This window comes from Toxotes jaculatrix, chromosome 2, assembly GCF_017976425.1.
Source record: "Toxotes jaculatrix isolate fToxJac2 chromosome 2, fToxJac2.pri, whole genome shotgun sequence".
NCBI classification, from domain to species: Eukaryota; Metazoa; Chordata; class Actinopteri; family Toxotidae; genus Toxotes; species Toxotes jaculatrix.
In genome coordinates, this window is record NC_054395.1 from 27,830,712 (window position 1) to 27,853,654 (window position 22,943).

Sequence of the window (22,943 nt, forward strand, 5' to 3'; positions counted from 1 at the left end):
GAAATCTATACCACAAAGAACTGAGGCTGTTTGAGGACCGAGGGACAAACTATCCAGTATTACCATGGTGTTCCTAACAAAATGCTCAGTGAGTGTATACGTTTCATTTTTTTTTATTGTACTATAAAGAGGTGAATATAAAGAGGACATTTTCTGAAGGCTTGCACTTGCTAAAAGTCTATACAGCTTTGCAGATAAACGGCTGTTTCTTGATTGTATAAAGTGATAAATGGGAACACTGGGAAATGTAATGTAGGTGGAAATGTAAACACTGGCATCCTGTGGCCATCCTAATGTACACAAAAGCTGCATTCAGTAATATTTATGGCTCTGGAACAACTCGGAGCTGATCTCATTAATCCTGCCTGGCTGGGACTCACTACCTTTACAGCTCCTGCGCCTGCTGCGTTCAATAAAACCGAAACTTGCAAAACGCCACGTGAATTACGCCGGAAAACATATAATACAACAGTTACAGTAATTCATAAGTATTTTATTACACAAAGAAAATTGCTATCACAAAGTTATCACTGAACATTTAGCAATAAATATGAAGTCCGTACACGACAGTATAATGGTGACTATGGTTGTTACTAAAAAAAAAAAAAAAAAAGACGACTCGACGATGAAATTGAACAAGAGGGTCACAAACACACACACACACATAGAAAGAAAATGACAAACAGGTGATTATGAATACACCCTCCATGACACGGTTCCATATTAGGCTGGAACAACGTTTCGAGTGTTGTTATAAATGAATTCTGTTCCGCTCAGTCCATCTCCACAGACATTAATCCAAAGTTTCTGTGCTTTCTCGACTCGTCAGGGATATAAATGACTAACAGAGTATGAAGCAAAAGCATCTCAAATGTCAGTTCTACTCTGTTCTGTTCCCCATGTTACAATCTGATCCAATAAAAAGGCGAACATTTAGAGCCGTGGAAGCCCCAAACAGGCCGGCAGTGAGCGAAGGTGTCCTCATGTCCGCTTAGGACAACCAATATACACTCTCTCTTTCCTTTCCCCATGTCTCACCACTTTCACCTGCTTCCTCTCTACTTTTCTCTCCTTGGCTCTGCCCCCCTTCAGTCTCTGGCTGGGTTTAGGAGGGGCCTCCACTTCCCTGGGCGTCTTGGCTGGTGGAGCCCTCTGCCTCAGGGGCTGGGGAGGCCCCCGGGTCTCCTTCTGGGGAGGGGGGGGGGGGGGGGGGGGGGGCGTGGGAAACAATATGCGCAGAGATCAGTCACAGTGTATATAATAAAGCTCAGAAATGGTTCGGCATTCCTCACAGCAGGGAATAAATCTGCTTTCACGCTCCTGAAGGAAATAAATAATGAGAATTCTGAGGAAGGAACTACAACTTCCTGTAGCAACACAGTGTCAGCATGATAACAGATTATTTCTAAATTTGAGGTTTCCCACCAGACCAGTGTTAAAAGTAGTTTGATTTATGGCGGTCAAATTGCTTATTCATGTCATGGGAAACTTGTCTTTGACTTTGAAGGAAGTCAAGAAGAACAAAGACTTAACACAAAATTGTCCGACTGGGGATTTGCGTCATATTGCAACATGTTCCTGGCAACAACTTGACACTCTACTGAGAGTAAAGGAAGCAAGGACGAGCTCTCATTGTGCTGCCGTTATGGCTCATTTAGTGCTGAGGCGACAACAATCCAATCTCACTGAGATTACAATCTAGATAATACCACCTGTCTGTGTTTTGATATGTTGGTGCCCTCAGGTCCAGGGGCTGGTTTCTCAAAAGTAGAGACTTTGACTACAGCTCAGGTCAAAGTATTTGTCAGACTTCAGACAGACGTCTAAATTCATGCACTGCTCAAAGCTTTGTCCTCATAACAGGACGTAACAGTACATCACTAGCGATGAGAGTCGAGGTGAGGATGGGGGTTAATAGCTGAATAATCCACCCTCACCTGTGTCAGGCTCTAACTTTGTCAAAATCCCAACTTAAAACTGTCTAACTTGCATTAGGCTAATCTAATTAAGACCGGTCTAACACTACGGACTAGCCTAAAATATCTTTGTGAAGCGGCCCCCTGGTCTTTAGCACACATGTATGCATATTTCCTTTTACACTATATTACACAGGTATTCAGATATCAGTTCACTGACCTGCAGCCTTCAGGTCCATCTCTGCCAGGTCTTTGGTGAGTTCACTGGTGCTGGCCACTACTGTCCCCTCCCCTGAGATATCGGGCACTGCGTTCCTGCGGCCTGTGCGATCACAGTTGATGAAGTCTGAGTACGACGTCTCCACGTCCATCATCTGTCCATGACCAGCGCTCTCATTACACCTGCCAGAGGGAGGAGGGGATGTCAGACGGCTGCGGAGGTGTTGCAAGAAGCAAATAAATCACCCTGCTGTCTCCCTTCGTGGTCTGCAGGGCCTGTGGGAGGACGCACCACTGTGTCCTGTGCATTTCTACTTCAGCAGAATCAACGTGACACAAAAAAATGGGAAAAAAAAAGCACACAGTGCTGAGCTATTTAAGAGGCAACTGAGGATGACCAGTGCAGCAGTGCAGAGAGAGAGTGGGCAGAAAGGGGCCACTTCAGAAGCATTTCAACTGAGAGGCTGACAGCTGAGAGAGAATTAATAAAAAAGAAGAGTGACAGAATGACGGTGTTATAATTGCCATTTCTATTTCTGCACAGCGAGTAATGACACTCCCGAAATCTGTGCTAACTGGTCGTCCTAAAAACAAAAAAGCTGCATCAAATCTCTCTGGGCTCCCACTTGCATCGTCAAACACCACTACTAGTCCATTTGTCCTTAAAGTACTGACACAGCAAGGATTTTAAAAAGTGGGCTGGAAAAGGCATTGATCAATATGGAAAGCCAGAGTAAAAGAGCTTTAAAGCATTCAAAGGACAAGCAGAGGTGGGGCCAGAAAGAGCCCAAGCAATAAAGGCGAGTCGAACTCCCATTTGCCATTCACTCCTCTTCAGTTTCCTGTTCTCAGTCCATATTTAACTAGGTCATGGACCCTGCCAACCACTAAAACACTATACAGCTGGTAACTCCTCAGAGGGAAGAGGACAAATAATCAGACTGCTCCAGAAAGGACGAGGAATAGAAATAGAATGGAAGAATAGAAAAGCATAGAAAAGATAAGGAAGTAACAGAAGGAAACAGTCCTCTGATGCAAAGAAAGAGACACTGTTTCAGACTGTGAATGTCGTCACAGCTGCTCGTGTCCTACAGCCTCAGTCCCCGAAGACCTCCCCCGGCAGGCCGGCACAGATAGCCAAGACCTCACTGCTGCGTAATGGGCAGCTACAGACTTACCCCTCTTATAAAGCGTGTAACACTACAACCATGACAGAACAGCTGAGCAGCGAAGCTATGAATCTTTAAGACACATGAGGGGGTTGAAGTCTCGAAGGGAAACAAGTAGAAGAATGGCAGAGGAATAAAAACGAGCTGGCAGACACGGCTACAACACGCTGACCCGGGGCCAGTCTGTTCCCAAACACTTTCGCTCGCATTCCTTTAGCATTATTCAAAAGGTCCCACAATCGTCGTCTCTCTCTCTTATGCACAGCATGTGTACCAAAAAGGAAGCACCCTGGGTCATTCCCTGGGAGGTCACGAGCCACGCAGATGTAGGCGATGCTGTTTGGGAATGTGAAATTTGCAGTGAAGGTCAATGTTTAGGCCCCTGTAGGTAAGAGCAGTACCTCAAGAAATGTCACTGAGTTCTGGGCTGCTGGCATTTCGCTGAGTGCTCCTGCCAAACACAAGAGCCACACTGTATTTCCGACTGCAGATGGTGGTGTGGTCCTCTGATAGACCGTCATCTACAGTCATTAGTGAGCCAAAGAACCGTGGGAGGCCAGTGGCTCACAGGTTCATAATTATACCTTCTACCTTTTCCACAACCTTGAGTTCAAACAACTGAGGCTTTCACTAACTACCAATTAGAGCTGAACGATTTCAGGAAAATATGTAACTTTGATTTTTCTGACTAAACTGTTTTTGTGCCCTACATAGACCAAGACAAACAAGATATTAATGTGCATCACAAACATGTTATTATATTCACTTATCTTGTTTGTACAGTAATAGAATCAGATAAAATCATGTGGTTGATTATTGTCAACATCCTCTTGGGATTTGTTTATTTTTCAAGCCAGTAAGTTAGAGAAGTAGTTTACTTACTAAACAATATTCAAATATAATTACAACATTGAGAGCATCATTCTATTTATTGATTAGATAAACAGATAAGTAGGCCAGCTGACCTACGGTAATAATGACAAACTGCTGGAAGCATATGATAATGGCTGGTATCTAACTAATGATCCCTGACAATACTCTTTAGCGTTGAAAGTTAACTGATTAATTGATTACTCATCCACAGAGGAATAATCAGTATCTAATTTTTACTCTAGTTTTCTTTCTTATACATTTTTGTAAACTGAATGTGTTTTGCTTTCAATACATCATCTTGGTGTGTGGGAAAATGTGATGGGCGTATTTTTTGGATTTTGTTTTTTACTATTTTCTGACATTTTGTAGATGAAATGATTAACTGATACAAACAAAATCAATAGATTACAATGATCAATAGTTGAGTGCCTAACACAGGCTGATGGGAAGAGCAGCTTCACAGCTCTTAATTTTTTAACGTGATTTGTGACCGAGAGAGAACGAAGAGGCGACAGCACACACAGAGCCTTTTAACAGACAAAATTTACTTTATTAGCTACAGCTGCTATAAATTCAGTGGCTGCAGTTACCATTAAGCCGCAACAGCAGCAACCTTACTGTGAACTTTCAGCTGCTACAGCTTAAGATTTAATTATATCAATTACTGCAATATATTGGGAAATAAATTGATTTGCCAAGAGCAAGATGCGTAAACTGATATCACCCACATATCTGTACTTTAAGTATGAAACTGCCGGCAGCAGCAGGCTACATTAGCTTAGCGCAAAGACTGGAAACGGGGTAAACAGCTAGCCTGGCTCTGTCCAAAGCTAACAAAATGGTCCAAGCCAATAATGTCCACATAAAACTGCAAATTGACGTTTTTTTAAGCTTCTGTGATTGTATGGATTGAACAAGATAAACTATGTTAATAATGAGTGAGCTTTAGAGGTGGATTTTGTTTCCCCTGGACAGAGCCACGTTAGCCAGGTTAGCCGTTTCTAGCCTTTGTGCTAAGGTAGGTTAGCTTGCTGGCTAGCTAAGTGGCTGCTGGTGGTAGCTTTAAATTATACCATAACAGAATGATTACAAGAGAAATACAGAAAGTGTAGTTCACATAAAGTTATATGAAAATGTCCCTTTCAAATCATGATATTAAAATGCAAAAAAAAATTAGCCCTGGTGTCAACCATAATCCATCATGAACTCAGAGTGAAAAATTTGATTGGAAGATCTTTAACTGTTAAAACACAAACAACTAGCACCAACTGTGCATCTAGTGCAGCAATGACTACGTTTGAGCGCTGTGTTATGTTTGCCTTTTTCTACTCCATTGGCCCAGTTGTTATGCAGCTTATGGGAGCCCCATCTAATTGCCGTTTGTTTGTTTAATTAGTCTGCTTGCCCGTGCATGTGGATCAAATCCTACCATGAGATCATTAACAGGTTTCCATGGAGGGACGATGGCGGCGGTGACGTTCTGCCTTCTGCTCTTCAGCACGTGTTTACACTCCTCTCTGCCTGACTGCCTGGTCTCAGCTGTGGGAGAAGCAGTTTAATGGCGCTGCATTTTAAAATCACTTTATTCCTGATATCCACAAAGCTCACTGTGATGATGAACTTGTTTTTGTAGCGCTGGCTGACAGACTGAAGCGGTGCTGTTCACCTGCTGTGATTTGTATAATGCAAATGAACATGTAAAGTGACTTGGAAGCAGATGATCTGGAAAAGACACCAATGACCTTCTGCCTGACTGAACTAATTGCAGCTCATGTTCATTAAGTGGAGTAACAGAACAGTCATTCACCATCTAGGCCAGCAACTAACAACTACATTACATTTTTTTATTAGTCTGTCCATAATTGTTTTGATTAGCTATTTAGTCTTTACAGTAAAATCTCAGGAAATAGTGAAAAATGTTTGTCACAAATTCCTGAATGTTTGGCATTTTTTGATAAGTGACAGATTCATTTCCTGTAATTTAGAGACCAGAATCCTAAAAGTTGTTTTTTGGTAAATGACATATTTATGTGCTCTTGAAGCCACAGTGTATGCTCACTGAAATCTAAGCAGTATCTCCTGATCACACTCCAGGAATTATGACTTATAGCACCCTTAAAGTGCATGTCCTAGTTAAATAAAAAGGGCGTCTTTATGTGAAAAGGCCAGGGTGTGCATACAGAGAGAAACTCGACACAGCTGCACCTGGAAACACTACCACGAGACAAATGTCACAGGTGTGTATTTTCACTCAAGACAATAACAACTCAATCCTCAAAGGGAAATCGCTGCAGCTCAGTTCATGAGCTGAACTCGGCTTGGCCTCACTCTTTCCCCCCTCTCCTTCCTGCTCCAAACTGAAAGTGTGGATCATTTCCAAAGTGGGGTTTCTCAAGTTTTTCAGGAAAACACCCTAATTCAAATTCTGGTAAATCCTTCATTGTGAAAGAAAGGAGCTGAATTATCATATCCACACAAAAAGCAGTATCACCTCATTGTGAATGAAAGCAAAGGCTAAACAGAAGTGCACCACAGTGGTACTTTATGCAGAGAAGTTTCCTTCATAACTGGTTTGAACATAAACAGTGACCACACCGGGCCAGTGACATGTAACAGGAAAGGTTCTGCCATGGAGATATTAGGGACAAAATCCTTTGAGATCACTGAGGGAATATGAATCAGCATAGCCACTTACACTGGGCCCATTAGAGAGGCAGGCTCACTACTATCCCGCTGGAGCCTTTTAAGCCTGATTTGTGAGTAATAAACTCACATTATCTGCAATAACCCATACAAAGACTGGCTTCTTGGCTGATTTCGACATCCATTAGCGCCGTCTACACGACCAATTTCAAGTCTGTCAACTAATTTTGCTGCATTTATTGACAAGGCAAAAAGCCTTCACGTGAATGAGTTTCATCTGCTTCTCATAGCAACTCAACTTTTCCAATGGCCTTTTCAACCTTGAATACTTAATGAACCACCTTTAAGTTAAAACTTAAAGGTGGATGTGACATAGCTGACAAAAAAAAAAAGCAGCTAACAATTATTTTCATTATCGATTAATATGTTGTTACACCCAGATGAGACAGAGGAAAGTAGGGGTTGACCTATTATCATCCGAGCCAATCATCAGATCTGATATAAAGCATTTTTACAATTATCAGAATCTTTTTTAATATAAACAGATTGCTAATATAATAAAATAAAATAATTGGTTACACTGGTTACACATCACAAGTAATATTTTAGCCACCATATTACTCGCCCGTATGAGTTGCTGTTTTTATATTTCATAGGCAGTCGATGGTCATAATGCTGTAAGCTGATACTGAGTCTAATGATGGTTGATAATTCATACTTGGGCTGCATAGATGAGATGGAGTAAAGTTGTCAGAGTTAAATGGCCACTTCGTTTTCTATTGTACATATTCAGCTATAGTAATCATTAGCAATGAAGCAGCTGCGTTTTAAATGACAGGTTGGCTTTTATCATGTTATTCATATATAACATTTAAATAACTGAAACCAACTAAAGGTTTTCCAAAGCTGTTGTGCTATAATAAATAAAGCATAATCGAGCGTTCAGAATATAATGTCAGCCTGCGACCCCACTTTCAACTCTCTTTCTCTAAACCTTCACTGCAGATGGATGCACTAAAGAAAAGGTCTAAACAGTACAGTATAGGAGTAACACTCAACCAACACCAGTGAAGGTGGTGTGCAATGCATACAGCTGTTTTCTTTTATTTTATTAAAGTTTTCAGTTAAAGATAATGTTGAAAAGTTTTCTTTAAAATAAACATATGTTTAAAGGTCTTTCAACAAAGTTGTAAGCTGATACTGAGTCTAATGACTATGAGTTTGCGTTATTTTAAATTTTGACACCAAGATTTTAATTTTTACTGCAAATGTATATTGGTTTCAGTTATTAGATTTTCTATGTATTGGCCCAGTCTTGGTTCCAGCTCTGTAAAAAAAAAACTGTCCACCCTTAGAGGAAAGCATCAAATCCTCACATTAGAGAAAGTGAAACTGTGTTTTAGATTTTTATTTGAAAAATTACTTAACCATATAGTAAAATTGTTGCCGATTGCCATTTTGCCATTTTCTGTTGCTTGAGGATTAATCAACTAATAATAACAGTTCTAATAAAACCATGTAAACACTGCTGCTTTTCAAATGAAAGAAATTGCTTTTTCTTCTTCTTCTTTTTTTCTCTCAGCTCTTGTGGTCAAACAACGCATCCAAACAAAAAGCACAGATAATTCAAAAGTTAAAAACAAACTGTCTCTCTTACCAAAGTGATCAGAGCTGCTTCGTTTGCTGCCCGGTGTCTACAAGCTGAACCAAACCACTTCAGGCAAATTCATCCAAATCCATTCACCCTCAGCGTCACACACTGAGAGCACCAGAACACTAGTGTGCCTCAGCTCTTTGCCCTCCTGCTTGCTGCCTCTCAGCCCCCGTCAAATGTGGTCTGGGCACTGTCTGTTCACATGATGTCAGCAGCTGCTTGGTTGACAACGAGCCCACTTCCAACACAAGGGAGCTGTATTTCCTCATCGGGCATAGCATTGTTGTTCCTCTCCGGTCTTCCTCTCATAAATAAATAATAAAAGCCCTGTCCATTCAACTACGGTGTATATATTTGCCCCATATCCTTCCTCTTCTTCTGGGACCCGGGCTGGGCGTGAAGGCCTAATTTCCCCTGGTGAAGTGAATATTCCTGCTTGCTGAGCAGCTAGCTTTTGCTCCTCTGCAGTCAGCCATTTACACTGACTGTGAAAACCTTCCCTGCTGAGGAGACGAGCAGACACAAACCTCCACTACTCACAAGAACTTTTTACCACCTCTCTCGCTGGCACTTTAAAGTCTCAGGCTTACTATTAAGCCACGGTAGAAGTCTCCATCTTCTCTGTCAGACATGTAGAATTATCACTGATAACACTGGATACTCAATGCAATTTTCTATCTCCTTTTCACTGAGCGGAGATACCGAGAAAGATCACTGCCACTCTCGCATAATTGCCATCCTAAATGAGCGTACTGAGCTCCTACGCCTGAAGGCATTATGAATCAGCCGAGGAGCAGGAGATAAGAAGCCTGACCGAGGCTATTAGCATCAGCTACTGTGGAAAAGTCTTGAGTGAACTAATGAATAAAACAAAAGGCCCAGGCAAGACTGCTACTTCAGAAAGCTACGGCCAAATCAAAAATCAATCTAGCTTGGACAGATTATCTCGGCAGGCACACGGAGGAGCAGCTAGAGTCGTGGTTCCCCACACTCGGAGCACTTCAGAGATCAATTCCCAGCATTTGTCTCCCATGAGAAGAAAAACATACATATGAATGACTGTGCTCCAAAAAGAGACATCCACCATTAAAAACACAAAATGACACCCAGTCTCAGATGTTCACTGCTGGCATGTTAAGGTGAGCAGGGCTGCAGCTGACAGCTATTTTCATTATAGATTATTGTCTCCATTCATTAATTTGTTGTTTGGTCTGTAAAGTGTCAGAAATGAGGCAAAAACTATTTTGCAAAGTCCAAGGTGAAGTCTCCAAATGTCTTCTTATGTCTGATTAATGGTCCAAAATAATTATAGTGACATAAAACAAACAGCAAATCCTCACAACTAAGAAGCTGGAACCAGAAAATCTTTGGCTTTTATACGTTGAAAAAAAAAAGACAGATATAATTAATTGATTATCAAAGTAGTTGCAGATTAATGTTCTGTCAAATGATCGTCTCAGCTCTGCTTAAGTGTATAAAGATAAGTAATCGAGCAGAAGGACAACAACCACCAACCACCGATCACTTTCATTGTAGATTACTCAGAAGATTATTTTGCCAATTAGGTGTTTGATCGATTGACTGTCAGCTAATAGCAAAAACTATCACATCACAAACATCTTAAGTTCCCTAAGCTCAAGGCAAAGTCATAAAATCTCTTCTCTTGTCCGATCAACAGCCCAAAACCCAAAGATATTTAGGTTGCCATCGTAGAAAATATTCACATTTAAGAACACAGACCCAGAAAATTTTTTGCTATTTTTAAGATTGTTTAAACGACTAATGACAAAAGATGATGAAGTTGATGAAATCAATTTTACGATTTTACAAAAAAAGCCAAGGCTGCATCATGTTTTCACCAGGAGTGAGGACCAGCTACCTGCTCCCTGCCTGAGAAACTTCAGGCTACAACTGTCTAATAAGGGATTAGAAGGTCAGATGCAATACAGCACCATGATCCTCGGTGGTCAGGAAAATCAATTCCAAACTTTACAGACAACCTGTGCGGTCAAGTGTTTCTGTACAGAAGGTCTTCTCGACTTTGGATCAATGTGGCAGGTGAGCTGCGGCCGATCCGTCATCAGTGCAGTAAAACTAAAACAGGTCAGGCTAAAGCCTGCTCACACCTTAGATCTAGTTAATAGCTGTTTTACTGTGAGTGCTGTTGAAGCTGCGCCCACTGCAGACACTGGATAAAAGATTTTAGGGTTGCTGCGTAAAGAAGGTTCTCGGGTAGAGAAAATTATTGTTCTTGTGTTCTTTAACTTTCAAGCTGAGCATAAAACCAGTGCATTAAATAGCAAGAGAAAATTTTTAACAGCAGGCTAAACATTATTATCATCAGAAACGACCTGAAATGAGGCTGAAGCAAACTACAGGGGCATGAAAGGTCAAAAATACATATTTACTGATGTTCAGGTGGATTAAACCGTGGGACACCAAAACACATGGGTGCCAGTATCTAAGTGAAAGGGACTTCAGGCTTTTATGGCTTCATGTAGCTGTGTTGTACACATATGTATTCAGGGGTATGTTGTGTTGTGAATCATGAGGCCTAGAGGAGGAATTCAGATCGCGAGCAGTAATACAGAGGATGGGACCCCTGGGGAAAGCAGGAAGAAGATGAGTGGAAGATGAAACTGTGTTCCCCATATGAACTGAAAGGCCAATAAGATATGAAAGGCACCAGCTGAGAACACAGCCTGCCGATGCCAACAAATATTTCTATTCATTCTGAAATCTAAATATCAAAGCCAAAGACATTTTCCTGTTTGGTAAATATTGCTTGAAATTGATTTAGCATATGCTGAAAAATAAGGCCCCCTATTCTACGTGAGTGGATAAGGCTCAGCAAGAGCAAAACAGAGCAAAGTCATATTCACAGTCTGGGTTATACATAACTGTTTGTGCTCACACAGTTTACATGGCTGAGAGTACTTCAGTGTACTCTGCTGATTTAGCATTGAACTCCTATAACACTGACAGATGCACAGATGGAAATGCAGCAACTCGGCCATTTGTAAATTCATTGTTTAGTGTCTACGTTTAAAAAAAACATTTAACAATTATTGTTTTCGCTTTAAGCGCTTTGTCCTTAAAAATAAAACAGAGCATTGTTATTTCTGTCTGTTTATGACCAAAGTATGAGTGAGTCACCTGTTTGAGAGACTAGTATAAACACTGAGTGGACACTTCATCATCAGGTACACCTGTAAAATCTAATGCAATCCAATAAAACAGCTGAACCATAAACTGGGCCTTTACAAAGATGATGTTCAGTTTTGACTGACACTGTGTGAAGGAAATGAATTTAACTGTTTATTACTGAGGCTGTAGTGTGAAGTAGTGCTGAACCTGACTGCATTATATGCAGGGGTGTTTCTAATGACTCGCCATTATGAAATATGAGGGCAGAAGAATATTAGGAACACATTTCAATATAATGCAACCCAGTTCAACAGCACCAGTAACTACAGCCTCAGTTATAAACACAGAGGTGAATTAACACCTCAGAGCTGTTGTACTGATTGCATTAGATTGCACAGTTGCACCTAATAAAGTGGCCACTGAGTGCATATTCTGAAATAGAAATAAAAATCAATGCAGCAGAACCAGAGGGGTTGTCTTTTTTCTCCTACACGTTCTCCTTCCTCATCAAAACCTGGCACCCACACAAGCCACGATGCAACCTGACCACCGACAGGTGGGCCAGAGATTCAGGTGTGTTATGCTAGTAGCAGCTGACATAGCCTTGAGCCTTGAGCCTCACGCTCATATGTGGAGCGGGTTACTGCTACCTCCACACCCCCAGATTTTTTTCATTTTCAAACTTGTGGAAATGGTGGAGTTCCCCTTTAACTATCCAGCACCAGTTCTGTCTGGAAAATCACCGCCAGCTTCCTGGACACCTCATAGCAACGACAAGACTCACAGGGAGCCAACTGTCTCCTGGCTGTGGCTTCATACTGAACAGACAAGCACACGAGTCGTATCTAGCCCTCAGTCAGACAGCCAATAAGAGCATTTTACAAATTTCAAAACTATTCCATTAAATACCGTATATACATATATAAAGACTTCACCAAGTCATTTCATCCAAAAAGCCACATCATATTCACATGGCCTGCCACTGCACAGGAACTCCTTCAGGACAGCCAGTTATTTCACCAAACACAGAACCACACTGATGAGTGCAGCTGAGAAAGTAATGTTAACAAATGCCGAGAGAAAGAAAACATTTATATAACACGTTTTTTTTTTCCTGAATCTGTGTAATTAAAGCATACAGATCTCCTCTCAGTGACACTAACTCTGCACAAACTCGGGAACCAAACCACCGGCACATAGACACACACTGAAATTGATTTTGTTAATCTACTAAGTCATCTCATCAGCTAAACAGATGGCAGGATCGCACAAGACTCATCACTGAGGAGACAGACAACAACGCTCCCTTTTGTTAGCATAGCTCGTTTAGCAGCTGGTTCAATCAATAGCGGTTCTGGAGTGAAGACAGCCGGTGAACCATAATGTTGCTATGCCTTCACACCCTACATTAAGTAACAGTATCAGATATACAGTAGGGGATTGTTCTGTAGGTTTGGAGGTAAGTAAAGGTCACATCAGCAAAGGTGTTGAATGTACAACACTGTGTCCCTGTGGCCTAAAAACTGCAAAAAGCTGCGATCGATTATTGTTTTAAGGGAAGTAGAGACGAGTGGTCAGACATATGAGACCGAGTCTACTGTAGCAGCATGCCCTGCCTCAGGCTACAGGGAATCCCCTGGTTTGTGTTTGTGTTTGTTTGTGTGTGTGTGTGTGTGTGTGTGTGAATAGGATGGGTGTGACTGAGTATCATCAACCACCCATGATTCACAGCTGAGTCAGGAGCAGGTGCTCCAACTGGACTCCAAATGAGACTGTGATTACAACCCCCACCTCCTCCAAAAAACCGTGGTCGCATCTCTGCTTCCGAACGGCGCAGCAACTGTTCATTTAGACTCTCATCATTCTTGAGACTCTTCACAGGCAGTGTTGTTACAAAAACAAATGTGTCGGGAGAAACAGATTTTGTATGGATGGATATCAACAGCAAACACACAAAGCTCTTGTATGTAATGTTCCCTATCTCTCATAATGGAAACAAGTATATCAATGCTCCTTACGACTAACATCTCTGAACAGTTACTCTCTTGTTTATTTCAAAAGCTAAACTAATTTATGACATTGTAAAGAAACTCTAAGGGATGAAGCAGGTAAAGGACACAGCATGGCTGTAAGTCCTCTCAGGTGCAGCGTCCATGTTGAAAATATTTAGATGTGTGGGACTCTGCAGTGTGTCTGGAAAAGTACAGAGAGCTGAAAGGACTCACGAAAAAAGCAGTATTTTAGAAATGTTATGAAAGCTGTATTTATTTCATGTCTGTTCTCGTGTGGATTTTCTACACAGTTCACTCTGAAATGTCAGAGTTTTTTCACTTTACTCAAAATTTTTGAGCAAAAATTTAGTTCCAGCTTTTCTGATTCTGACTTTCTCCATTTTACATAAAGGTACATTGAAGGTCATTGGGCTTTGCACCTGTTGGTTGGACGAAAGAAGGAAATTATAACATGTGTGACTGTAATTTAAAGAGGCAACCTTGAGGTCCGGACAAAATAATGATGGGCAATGTCACTATTTTCTGACATTTTACAGACATAGGGATTAATCAATTTATTTAGAAAAATTTTGGCAGATTTATCAATAACAGAGCTGCGACAGTCCATTATAACATAATAAGTCAAGAAGACACTCAGCAGATAATGAATAGAATAAAATAAATAAATAGAAAATCAACTGGCAACAATTTTGCTCTGAGATTAATCTTTACTCGAATTTATCAAAAAACTCTCTTCACACTCTTTAAATGAAGAAACTCCAAAGATATTCATTATAATCACATATTCCTCTGTCTAAAACACAAAGGTACAGTCACGTGCTGTGGATAACTGCTGTGCTGGTCTGCGATTTTTCCTCCCACTGTCCATTCTATCTATTCTAATTCTACTGCAAGGTTGCCCGGTTCTATTTCTGTCCACACATTTAACAACACGAGACCTCAGCAGGAAGCAGGTGGTTTGTTTGCCTGTGTTGTTTATGCCCTATCTTTTCCCAGGCTCTCTGCACACACACTGGAGGCCGAACAAGACCCTTGGGCTGACGAGGAGGAGGAGGAGGAGGAGGAGGAGGAGGACGGCGACGACGACGAAGCAAAGGACAAGAGGGAGATGAGAGGGTGAGGGAGGTATGCATAAAGATGAGGGGAGGACGATGAGGAAAGAGAAAGGACAGAAAAAGCATGAAGATGACAAAAGGAAAAAGGAGGAGGATGAGAGCTGAAGAGAAGGAATGCATGCGTGTTTATTGTACTTGCTATATAAGGAAATATGCCTCACAGGCTCCAGTGTTTTCATTACTTTCATGAGAACTTGAGAAACGTAATACATCCTCCTCAGTTATGCTGCAGCACACAACCATTTATCCAGTTTGTAACAGAATATATGATCTGGTTTCAGGCTGCATCTCTGCACCACCTGTTAGAATTTCACCCACAACTCCCTCATCCTCTCTCTAACAAAACAACACACTTCCCTCTTCCAAAGCTGGGAACCTGATTATGTTAAGCACAACTGCTCTTTACGCTGCACTTAAAAATAATCTGAAGAAAATGAGTCGCTCCTCTCACCTGTACCGACGGCCTCGGTGTGCCTGAGGTTTGCCAACTGATTCCACTGAGCTGCGTCGCCACACTTTTCTTCCACAAGTCTAGGAGGATGTGGGCGTCATGTGATTCGATTTGCTGAGTTGACGGGGATAAAACGGGCGCATACGTAACCCTCCCCGTGAGCAACCACAAAAAAGAGAAGAGGCAACTGCTGCACTTTCCTCTAGACCTAGATAACAAAACCATCGTTCATGCTGGTTTACAGGACAAACACCTTGTGCAGGTCACCAAGCCAACTGTGATACCAGTGCAGTTAACAGCGGTACAAGAAGTACTCAGATACTTTACTCAGGTGGAACTACTATTACAATAATGTAAAATACTCCATTACAAGTAAAAGTCCTTCATTCTAAATCCTACGCAAGCAAAAGTACAAAAGTATTTTCAGCTTAACGTCTTTCACGTATTAAAGTACTTGTTCTGCAGAAAAATGGGCCCTTTACCAAACTCCATCGTACTTGGCCAATTTGGCAAGGATACAAATAACTACATCCCATTTTCAATCTGTGTTAACACAAATTATTTACCAAAAACACATGGAAATAAGATGACGGATTAAATTCACAGGAAGTATAAAACATGTTACTTTTGACCCTTATAAATAAATTAAAAAATCTCACTTTGCACTTTCCTCTTATCTTCAATTTTTTTGGTGAAATGTTGGAAAATTTTAACTTTTTTTTTTTACTGTCTTACACTCCACTATGGGCTGTCTCTAAACTTAGAGAAGCTACAAAACTTGCAGTTCCTGTCTTAAAGCAACACTGCGTCATGTCGCGGAGCAGCAGCAACTGCAGTCTCTGCAGCCGCGAGTGGAAATTTGCAGGACACTGACACACAAGAACACAGTCTGGTCTATGTCAACTCAGCATAATCTGAGTGACTCAAAACACCTGAACCCACAGCAGCCGTGTGCTAAAATATAGATGCTAAGAGCTGGTTGAGTGGTGTGCTGGGAATGAAAGGCCGCCATGGGGTCGGGTCGATGAGGGTTGATAACATATGTACAGAATATACGACATGGCCACTTGGCCCAAAATAAAAAATTTTTGGCACACTGACACGGTGGCCCAAAAGGATTTTTCCCAGAATGCCCGGTGGCCAGTACACCACGGAAGTAGCTTCACCCACAGTGGGTGGTGTGTGTGTGTGTGTGTGTGAGTGAAATGAGAGAGGTACCATTCTCCTCATTACAAGTCAGTGCAACGCCAAAACGATTCTGAAGCTGTTATATTAAGGTAAAACAGGTGCTTAATGTTGCCTTAAGAAGCCTACTTACTGACAGGCCACTGAACTAAAACACGTAATATGCCTTTTTAATAGTAATTAACTCATTTGATGAATTGGGTTTTCCTCCAGCAACAGCATCAAAAATGAGACATACTTTTAATTTATCAAGCATGTCAAGTGATTTTAATGACAAATAATTTGGTACCGGTGAGCGGCCTCCCATCATCACAGCTCATCGTTTCCCCTCCTCTGGAATTCACATGAAAACCTTTTCAGAGAAACAATAAAATATTTCAAAGCAAAGTGAGCCTGAGAATTCCCTGGGTGCATCAAATCACAGCATCAGGCACATCACAAGCCTCTGATTCCCTGTCAAACAGTGAAGGTCACGCTGTTCCTCTTACCCTTGAGCATTTTTCTGTCTCATCACTTTTAAAGTTCATTGATTTTGGCGCTTTATTCACATCACATGGAATCTGAAATGGGCCACTCCATTTAAAACAATGAAAAAGCTTTTTTTTTTTTTTTTTTTTTTTGGTAACAGGGGATTCTCATCAAATCATCTTCCACTGACCCGCTGGGCCGAAAAACAGGACATCACTATTTTACTTCCAAACCAATTCACACGGATGAGAATCCATTTACATAATAAGGTTTGATTAAAAATCCTCTCGCCAAATACATTCAAAACTGTGTTTATTCAACAACTCAACCCTATCTGTGAAATTTATGCTGATGCTGTCGGCCAATCCCGCTGAAGTAAGAGGGTGTAACTTGCCTTTCCTACATTAAATCAACTGGCTTTAATGCTGAAAAACAGATGTGTTGCCACTTTGAAAAGCAACCTCAACAAACAATGTCATTTATCAGGAAGAGGGAGTACATGAGGAAATTGATTTGGGTCTTATAAATCTGCCAACAACAAAAAAACTGACTAATGGATATGCATTATCCATCCATTTTCTTTAGCCAGTTGCTGTGTGCAGGTTTGTGGCCAGCTGCAGCCCATCCCAGCCTTTAACAAGGCCGTGGAGTAAGACATTTGCATTGCCTGGGTCAGTGTTACATCTCCTGTGCCAATTTTCAGCTGGAATAAAATCTATCAAACGTTTAATATTTGTAATCCTCCAACCAAAATGTATCGTTTGAGTACGGCACAGTCGATCGCTGTGGGCTGCTAATAAGTTAGCATTATGATCCCTGGCTGATAACAGGGGGCTGTGGTCAGTTTGTACCCACAGTGGTTACAGTATATTGCAAGCGTGACCCAGTTTCACAGCAGAGGAAAAAAAAAAAAAGGTCCAGAGAAACTTCTCAGACTATTCCTGCAGAATCACTGTCTTCTCTGCTGTCTCTCAGTATCCTCAGTGTGGCCCCCCGACACTCGTATTTTTGCCCACATATGGTTAACAACGCTGCTTACATACCATCCTGCCAACTCTGCAAGGAGCTGCATAAGCTTTCTACTTTAAGATGGAAGCTGTTCTCTGTAAGGAATCAATGGTAATCTTTATATTGCTTTAATATGGTTATAATTGATCAATTTATTATGGCCATGTATCAAATGACAATGTGAAAACAGTGTGTAATGTGAAAGGAGTTGCTTGTACAGAGAGCTATCACCTGAGTCTGCAGCTCCCCTCTTCTTCATGGACGTCTGTAGTGAGTCTCAGCTCATCGTTTAGCTGCTCAGCCACAACTTCACTGTTCTGGTTCACTATTATCGCTCTCATACTGTTTCCAGCAGAAAAAAAACAAAAAAAGCTCTAAAAACTCACTGTACACAACCTGCTCTGCACCAAACAGCAGACAGACACTCTTAGAGACCAGCTGGTGAACACAGTGGAGCGTTTAGCAGCTAAAGACCCAGATGTTGCCCCATAACCGCTGGATGTGTGGGCAACGTTTACTACCAAGTTCTTCATGTCAGCTTAAAAGACGATGATCTGTCTACAGGTTTAAGTCTGAAAATGAATTTGGCCTCCTACACCTCTGTGCATTTAGACTCTGCAGACCAGATGCATAAATCTCTAAAGATAAAGTATGCATATGCATTCCTTCCACCGGATCCATAAAGCCATGTGTATGTGCGGTTCTGTTTTATTTCAATCATTGTGGAGCTGGTCACACGTGTGCAAGCCTCATTTCCACATTCAGCCATAAACATAACATTTGCATGTCAGTGCCTCTGTCCGCTAACAGCAACACTGCAAGACCTGTCAAAAGAACAAGTGCAACTGTGCCACATCAGTGAGGTCCTCCATCAGTGTCAGAGCAGCTGCTATAACACGCGGCTATTAGCCACGGCTGTGGCTATTTATAGCACCTGTATTTTATTAAATGTACCTGTGATATGTCCATCATCACTATTATAAAACGTCAGACGGATAATCAGTGGTGTAGTTTATAGTGCCATTATCAAAGAAGGACTGTACAAGGTGCTTCAGAATGAGGGGTAACATGAAAAGAACATTAACGCAGGGAAATAAATTGATTGTGAATGAACTATGTGCACGCTCCTCTGAAGCGTTCTTCATCTACTAATACCAGGTTCTGCGTGGAAAGTATTGTTCATACGTCTGACCCCAGAAACCAACTGAATTCACTTTCTAAAAAAAAGGGGAGGGGGGGGGGGGGGGGGGGTAGAAATGCTGCTTCAACTACTTGAACAATATAAAAAGAAATTAGAGATTAAATAATAATTTCATCCTTATAACCAGAGTCTGCAATGGCTAAGTACCAGAGAGCCTTTTCGGTCTGTCACACGAGATGCTGATGGTCGGGGTGATGGCACTCATTTCTCCTCATGGGGAAGTCAGGGAGCTAAAAACAGAGGAGCTTAAGTCCTCTGCGCACAGGGCAAAGAATGTGGTTGGAGGTCAACGCAGCTGAACCGTCAAATCCCCGTCCACAAAATATGTACACATTAAACCCATGATTACACAGAGGGAAAGCACACAAAAATAGAGCCGGAGCAGTGGGTTCACATGGTATCGGAACCCTGCTTCACTGTTTACGGGCTCGGCCACAGACTGTTGTTTTCTGATCCCTGTTGTTTCTTAAACACGGGAGGACCTCCAGGCAGGCGACCGATTGTGGAAATAATCTCAACGAAATCAAGAAGGCACTTGAACCAATTCTGAGAATAGATTGCTATTTTTATCAAAAGCATGTAATGACCTGTCCTTATTGCAGAAAAGCAATGAATCCAGCTGCTTCACATTCTCGTTAGAGGACAACATCCTTTGTATTCTAACCCTAACCCTATCTGGGAATTAAATAATCTATATGAACTACAATATATCAACATATAAGTGGAATACAGAAGAAAAAAAAAACACGATGCTCACTTATGGAAAAACAACTGACAGAAACAACCACACAGTAACCTTCCCATCCCCGTTCTGTGTCCTTAATGCAGGGTCTCGGAGCAGGGATATAAGGGTCCAAATGTTCTCAGAGTAATCATGTTGTTGTTGGCAGCCCTCAGCAGGAGCAGATATGGCTTCCATTTGCTGAAGGAGTTGGAGGAGGAGAGCGGTGTTGGTGAGAGTGTTGGTCATGCAGCACTGCAGATAATCATAACTGCACTTGCATGACCTGATTACTCATGATCTAGCTGCTCTCTGAATAACCGGTGTCACAGATTAGAAGATGCACAGCGCACAAAGGCCCCGCGAAGATGAGCCTTGATAACAGGCAGAACATGAGCACACGTAATCTTAATGGTAAGCGGTCTGTCTTTTCTTCTGTGGGCCTTGTTTTCACAGTCATTAGATATGACTGAAACACGGGAGGGGAAGGTTCTGCAAGGCTCTGTCAAAGGTCAGCAGGGCATGTGTGCGTCTTTCTAGTAGCAGGGGTTTTCTAGCATCACTGCACACTCTGCTCTGGCTGCTCTCCATCCCCCTTGGCCATTTTGAAGGATAACGGACCATGTTTGGTTTGCTGGTACAAAGAGAGGAGACGAGACAGTAGAGAACCGTTCCAAAGAACAACCACATCTGACATCAGACGGTGCCAAACGTAACCTTAAATTCATCAGGTGGCTTAATCTCCTTACGACATGTGATTTTTCCTCTAATAGAAAAATATTCTAAGCTCTTTAACGTCAAAATTTTTGTCCAGGACCGGCGTTGACATGTCATTTATGACCAGACAGAGTCACCTTCAGCTAAAGCTCCTGATAAAATATGCAAACATGATGTGCACCATGATTTGTTTTTACCATACTACTTGAGCTGAAATGATTAGTTGAAATAATCTGCAATTATTTTGATAACCGCTGCGGTCATCCTCCAAGCAAAAACACCAAACGTCCCTTAGTCTCAGCCTCTAAATTATGAGGATTTCTTGTCTTCATCTTATGTGATAGTAAACTGAATATCTCTAGGATTTTAACAGGTGGTTAGACAAAGCAAATTGAAATCACCCCCTTGGATTTTTGGAAATTGTGAAACACACTTCTTACAGTTATATAGAGCAAACAATTCATCAGTTAATCCAGAAAATAATCCACAGAACACTGCAGCCCTACGTATTACCCTCACTTTGTTCCTTTAGGTTATATTCCTCTGCTTTTCTTTCCAAACATGTTTTCTAAAATGTCACCACTGATGTGCAACAGTTTCCCTAAGCTATGAAATGCCAAATCATTACATATCACAGTTCCACCCTGTTTTTAAACACAGTTCCTTAAGCTTGTCCCTGTCAAGACATGACACAGTCCAGGTCTGTGAGCTGACTGTGGGAAAAAAACGGCTGGTGGTTATGCTGCAATACTGCAAAACTATTTCATTTTAATTTAAATGTGAACAGTCGTTTCCTTTTTTTTTACGTGCATGTTGCACTGCTGCACTGAGCGCAGGGAGAAAACTGTTATGGTTACAGTCAGCCCGTCGACAGTGAAGCAAACCACCACAGGCAGGCAAGAAGCCAGTATTTATTTTCACCAGTGCCCATGCCCAGTAACTGGCTCTTGCCCAGCAACACTCATGCAAAGTGGGGGGTCCCCGGGCTGCTCCCCGCCGGCCTGCTGCTGAATCTCTCAGCGCCGTCTCCATCCAGCAATGTCATTCTCACAGGATTCAGATCCAGAAAAACTGGACTGACGTGCTCCCTCTCTTCACTCAGCAGCCAGGTTACTGCATGAAAAGCTGCTGTCACCACTGCCTTGTTATCTTACTGAATTAGGAAATATTAGTTGATTTGTGCTGGGGGGGGGGGGGGGGGGGGGGGGGGGCTGGGTGCACTGACAGAGAAAAAAAAAAGGCACAGTTGATGAGAGAGGAGATGAGGGCTTTCAAAAGCTATCCAGCCTGTCATTAGCTACACTGAATGCAGCAGCTAATGTGTGGGAAGGACGTGCATGCCAGTCCTCTACACTGTACACACACAATACACACAGGCGCCTAGGATAATGGATGCACTTGAATGCCTCATACATTCGAGGAGGGGGGTGGTGGTGAATTATCATTAACATTCACGCTGTAATTCCACATATTTAAAAAAAAAAAAAAAAATGGAACCGAGGAGAAAACCGGAGGCAGATTTGACGGATTCGTTGTGCGCACAGCGGACACCGAGGGCTCTGCGTTCAAAGATGCATTATCGTCTTAACGTTGGTCGCTGTGTCGGATGGACAATACAAAAAAAATAAATAAAAATAATGTAGAAACCCTCGCTTCGTGACTCCGCGGCTCCCCTGCGGACGGTCACTTCAAACACTGCCATTTCTCTGCGCGTAAGACCCACAACAAAAGCACAAAGAGACCGCCACTAACCTTGGTCGGGTCGCCTCCTGTTATCCACTTGTTACAATGGAAATTTAACACCATGGATCCACAGTTAAGTTTCCTGGCAGTCGGACAGAAACGCAGCACGCAGCCGAACTGGGCCGAAACTGAAGCAAATGAATAAATTAATAAATAAATAAACAAATACACGCTTGAGGAAGAAGTGTGCGTAAAAAAACAAAAAAACAAAAGTGAGGCTGGGTGCTTTCGCAGGGAACCGTCTGCACACAACGGAGGGGGAAAAGGTTGTGTCTTCAAACAGCTGTTTTCCAAAATGGAGTTAGCCGTGTCTGAGCCAATCAGAGTCCGCCTGTGGAGGCTCCCACTCCTCTGTGGGCTGGAGCCAACGCCACACTGCACTGAGGATCAAACACTCACAGATTATACATCTGTTTTTTCTTTTTTTTTTCTTTTTTTGTTGAGGGGGCATTTTAGCTTTCATGTCATGACAGTTTTATTTAAGCGCACATCAAACCAGCAGACACCCCAGCTGACTAGATGTCCTGGCAGGGAACCCCCACATGTATCCTGATGTTGGTTTTAGTGAGATTGTTTAACTCTGCACCCTGAACATGGAGGGAGGTCAGCAGAGATGTATCATACACTCAAGGTGGCAGTTTATTACATACACATAGCCATGGCCTGATCAGACCACCTAAGGGGGGGGGGGGGGGGGTCCG

At 42.0% G+C, this 22,943-nt stretch overlaps 1 protein-coding gene across 4 annotated transcripts; it reads right to left on the reverse strand.

Moving 5' to 3' along the window:
- Window positions 1–140: 140 nt before the first annotated feature.
- Window positions 141–22,520, reverse strand: pkig (protein kinase (cAMP-dependent, catalytic) inhibitor gamma). 4 transcript variants are annotated; one of them, XM_041057342.1, is made up of 3 exons: window positions 22,252–22,520; window positions 2,137–2,318; window positions 141–1,185 (listed from the first exon to the last, which is right to left on the reverse strand). In XM_041057342.1, exons 2-3 carry the CDS (start codon window positions 2,288–2,290, stop codon window positions 1,106–1,108), a joined length of 234 nt encoding a protein of 77 aa, XP_040913276.1. In that variant the 5' UTR covers window positions 2,291–2,318; window positions 22,252–22,520; the 3' UTR covers window positions 141–1,105. The 4 variants fall into 4 exon arrangements, with proteins under 4 accessions (XP_040913276.1, XP_040913249.1, XP_040913267.1 ...); XM_041057315.1 differs by having other exon boundaries at window positions 141–1,188; XM_041057333.1 differs by lacking the exon at window positions 22,252–22,520 and adding an exon at window positions 15,200–15,284 and having other exon boundaries at window positions 141–1,188.
- Window positions 22,521–22,943: the final 423 nt, after the last annotated feature.

Coding starts and splice junctions, on each gene's coding strand:
- pkig (XM_041057315.1), bottom strand. CDS start 2,290: ATGATGGACGTGGAGACGTCGTACTCAGACTTCATCAACTGTGATCGC. Junction 1,189..2,136: donor GATGGACCTGAAGGCTGCAG/GTCAGTGAACTG, acceptor CCCCCTCCCCAG/AAGGAGACCCGGGGGCCTCC.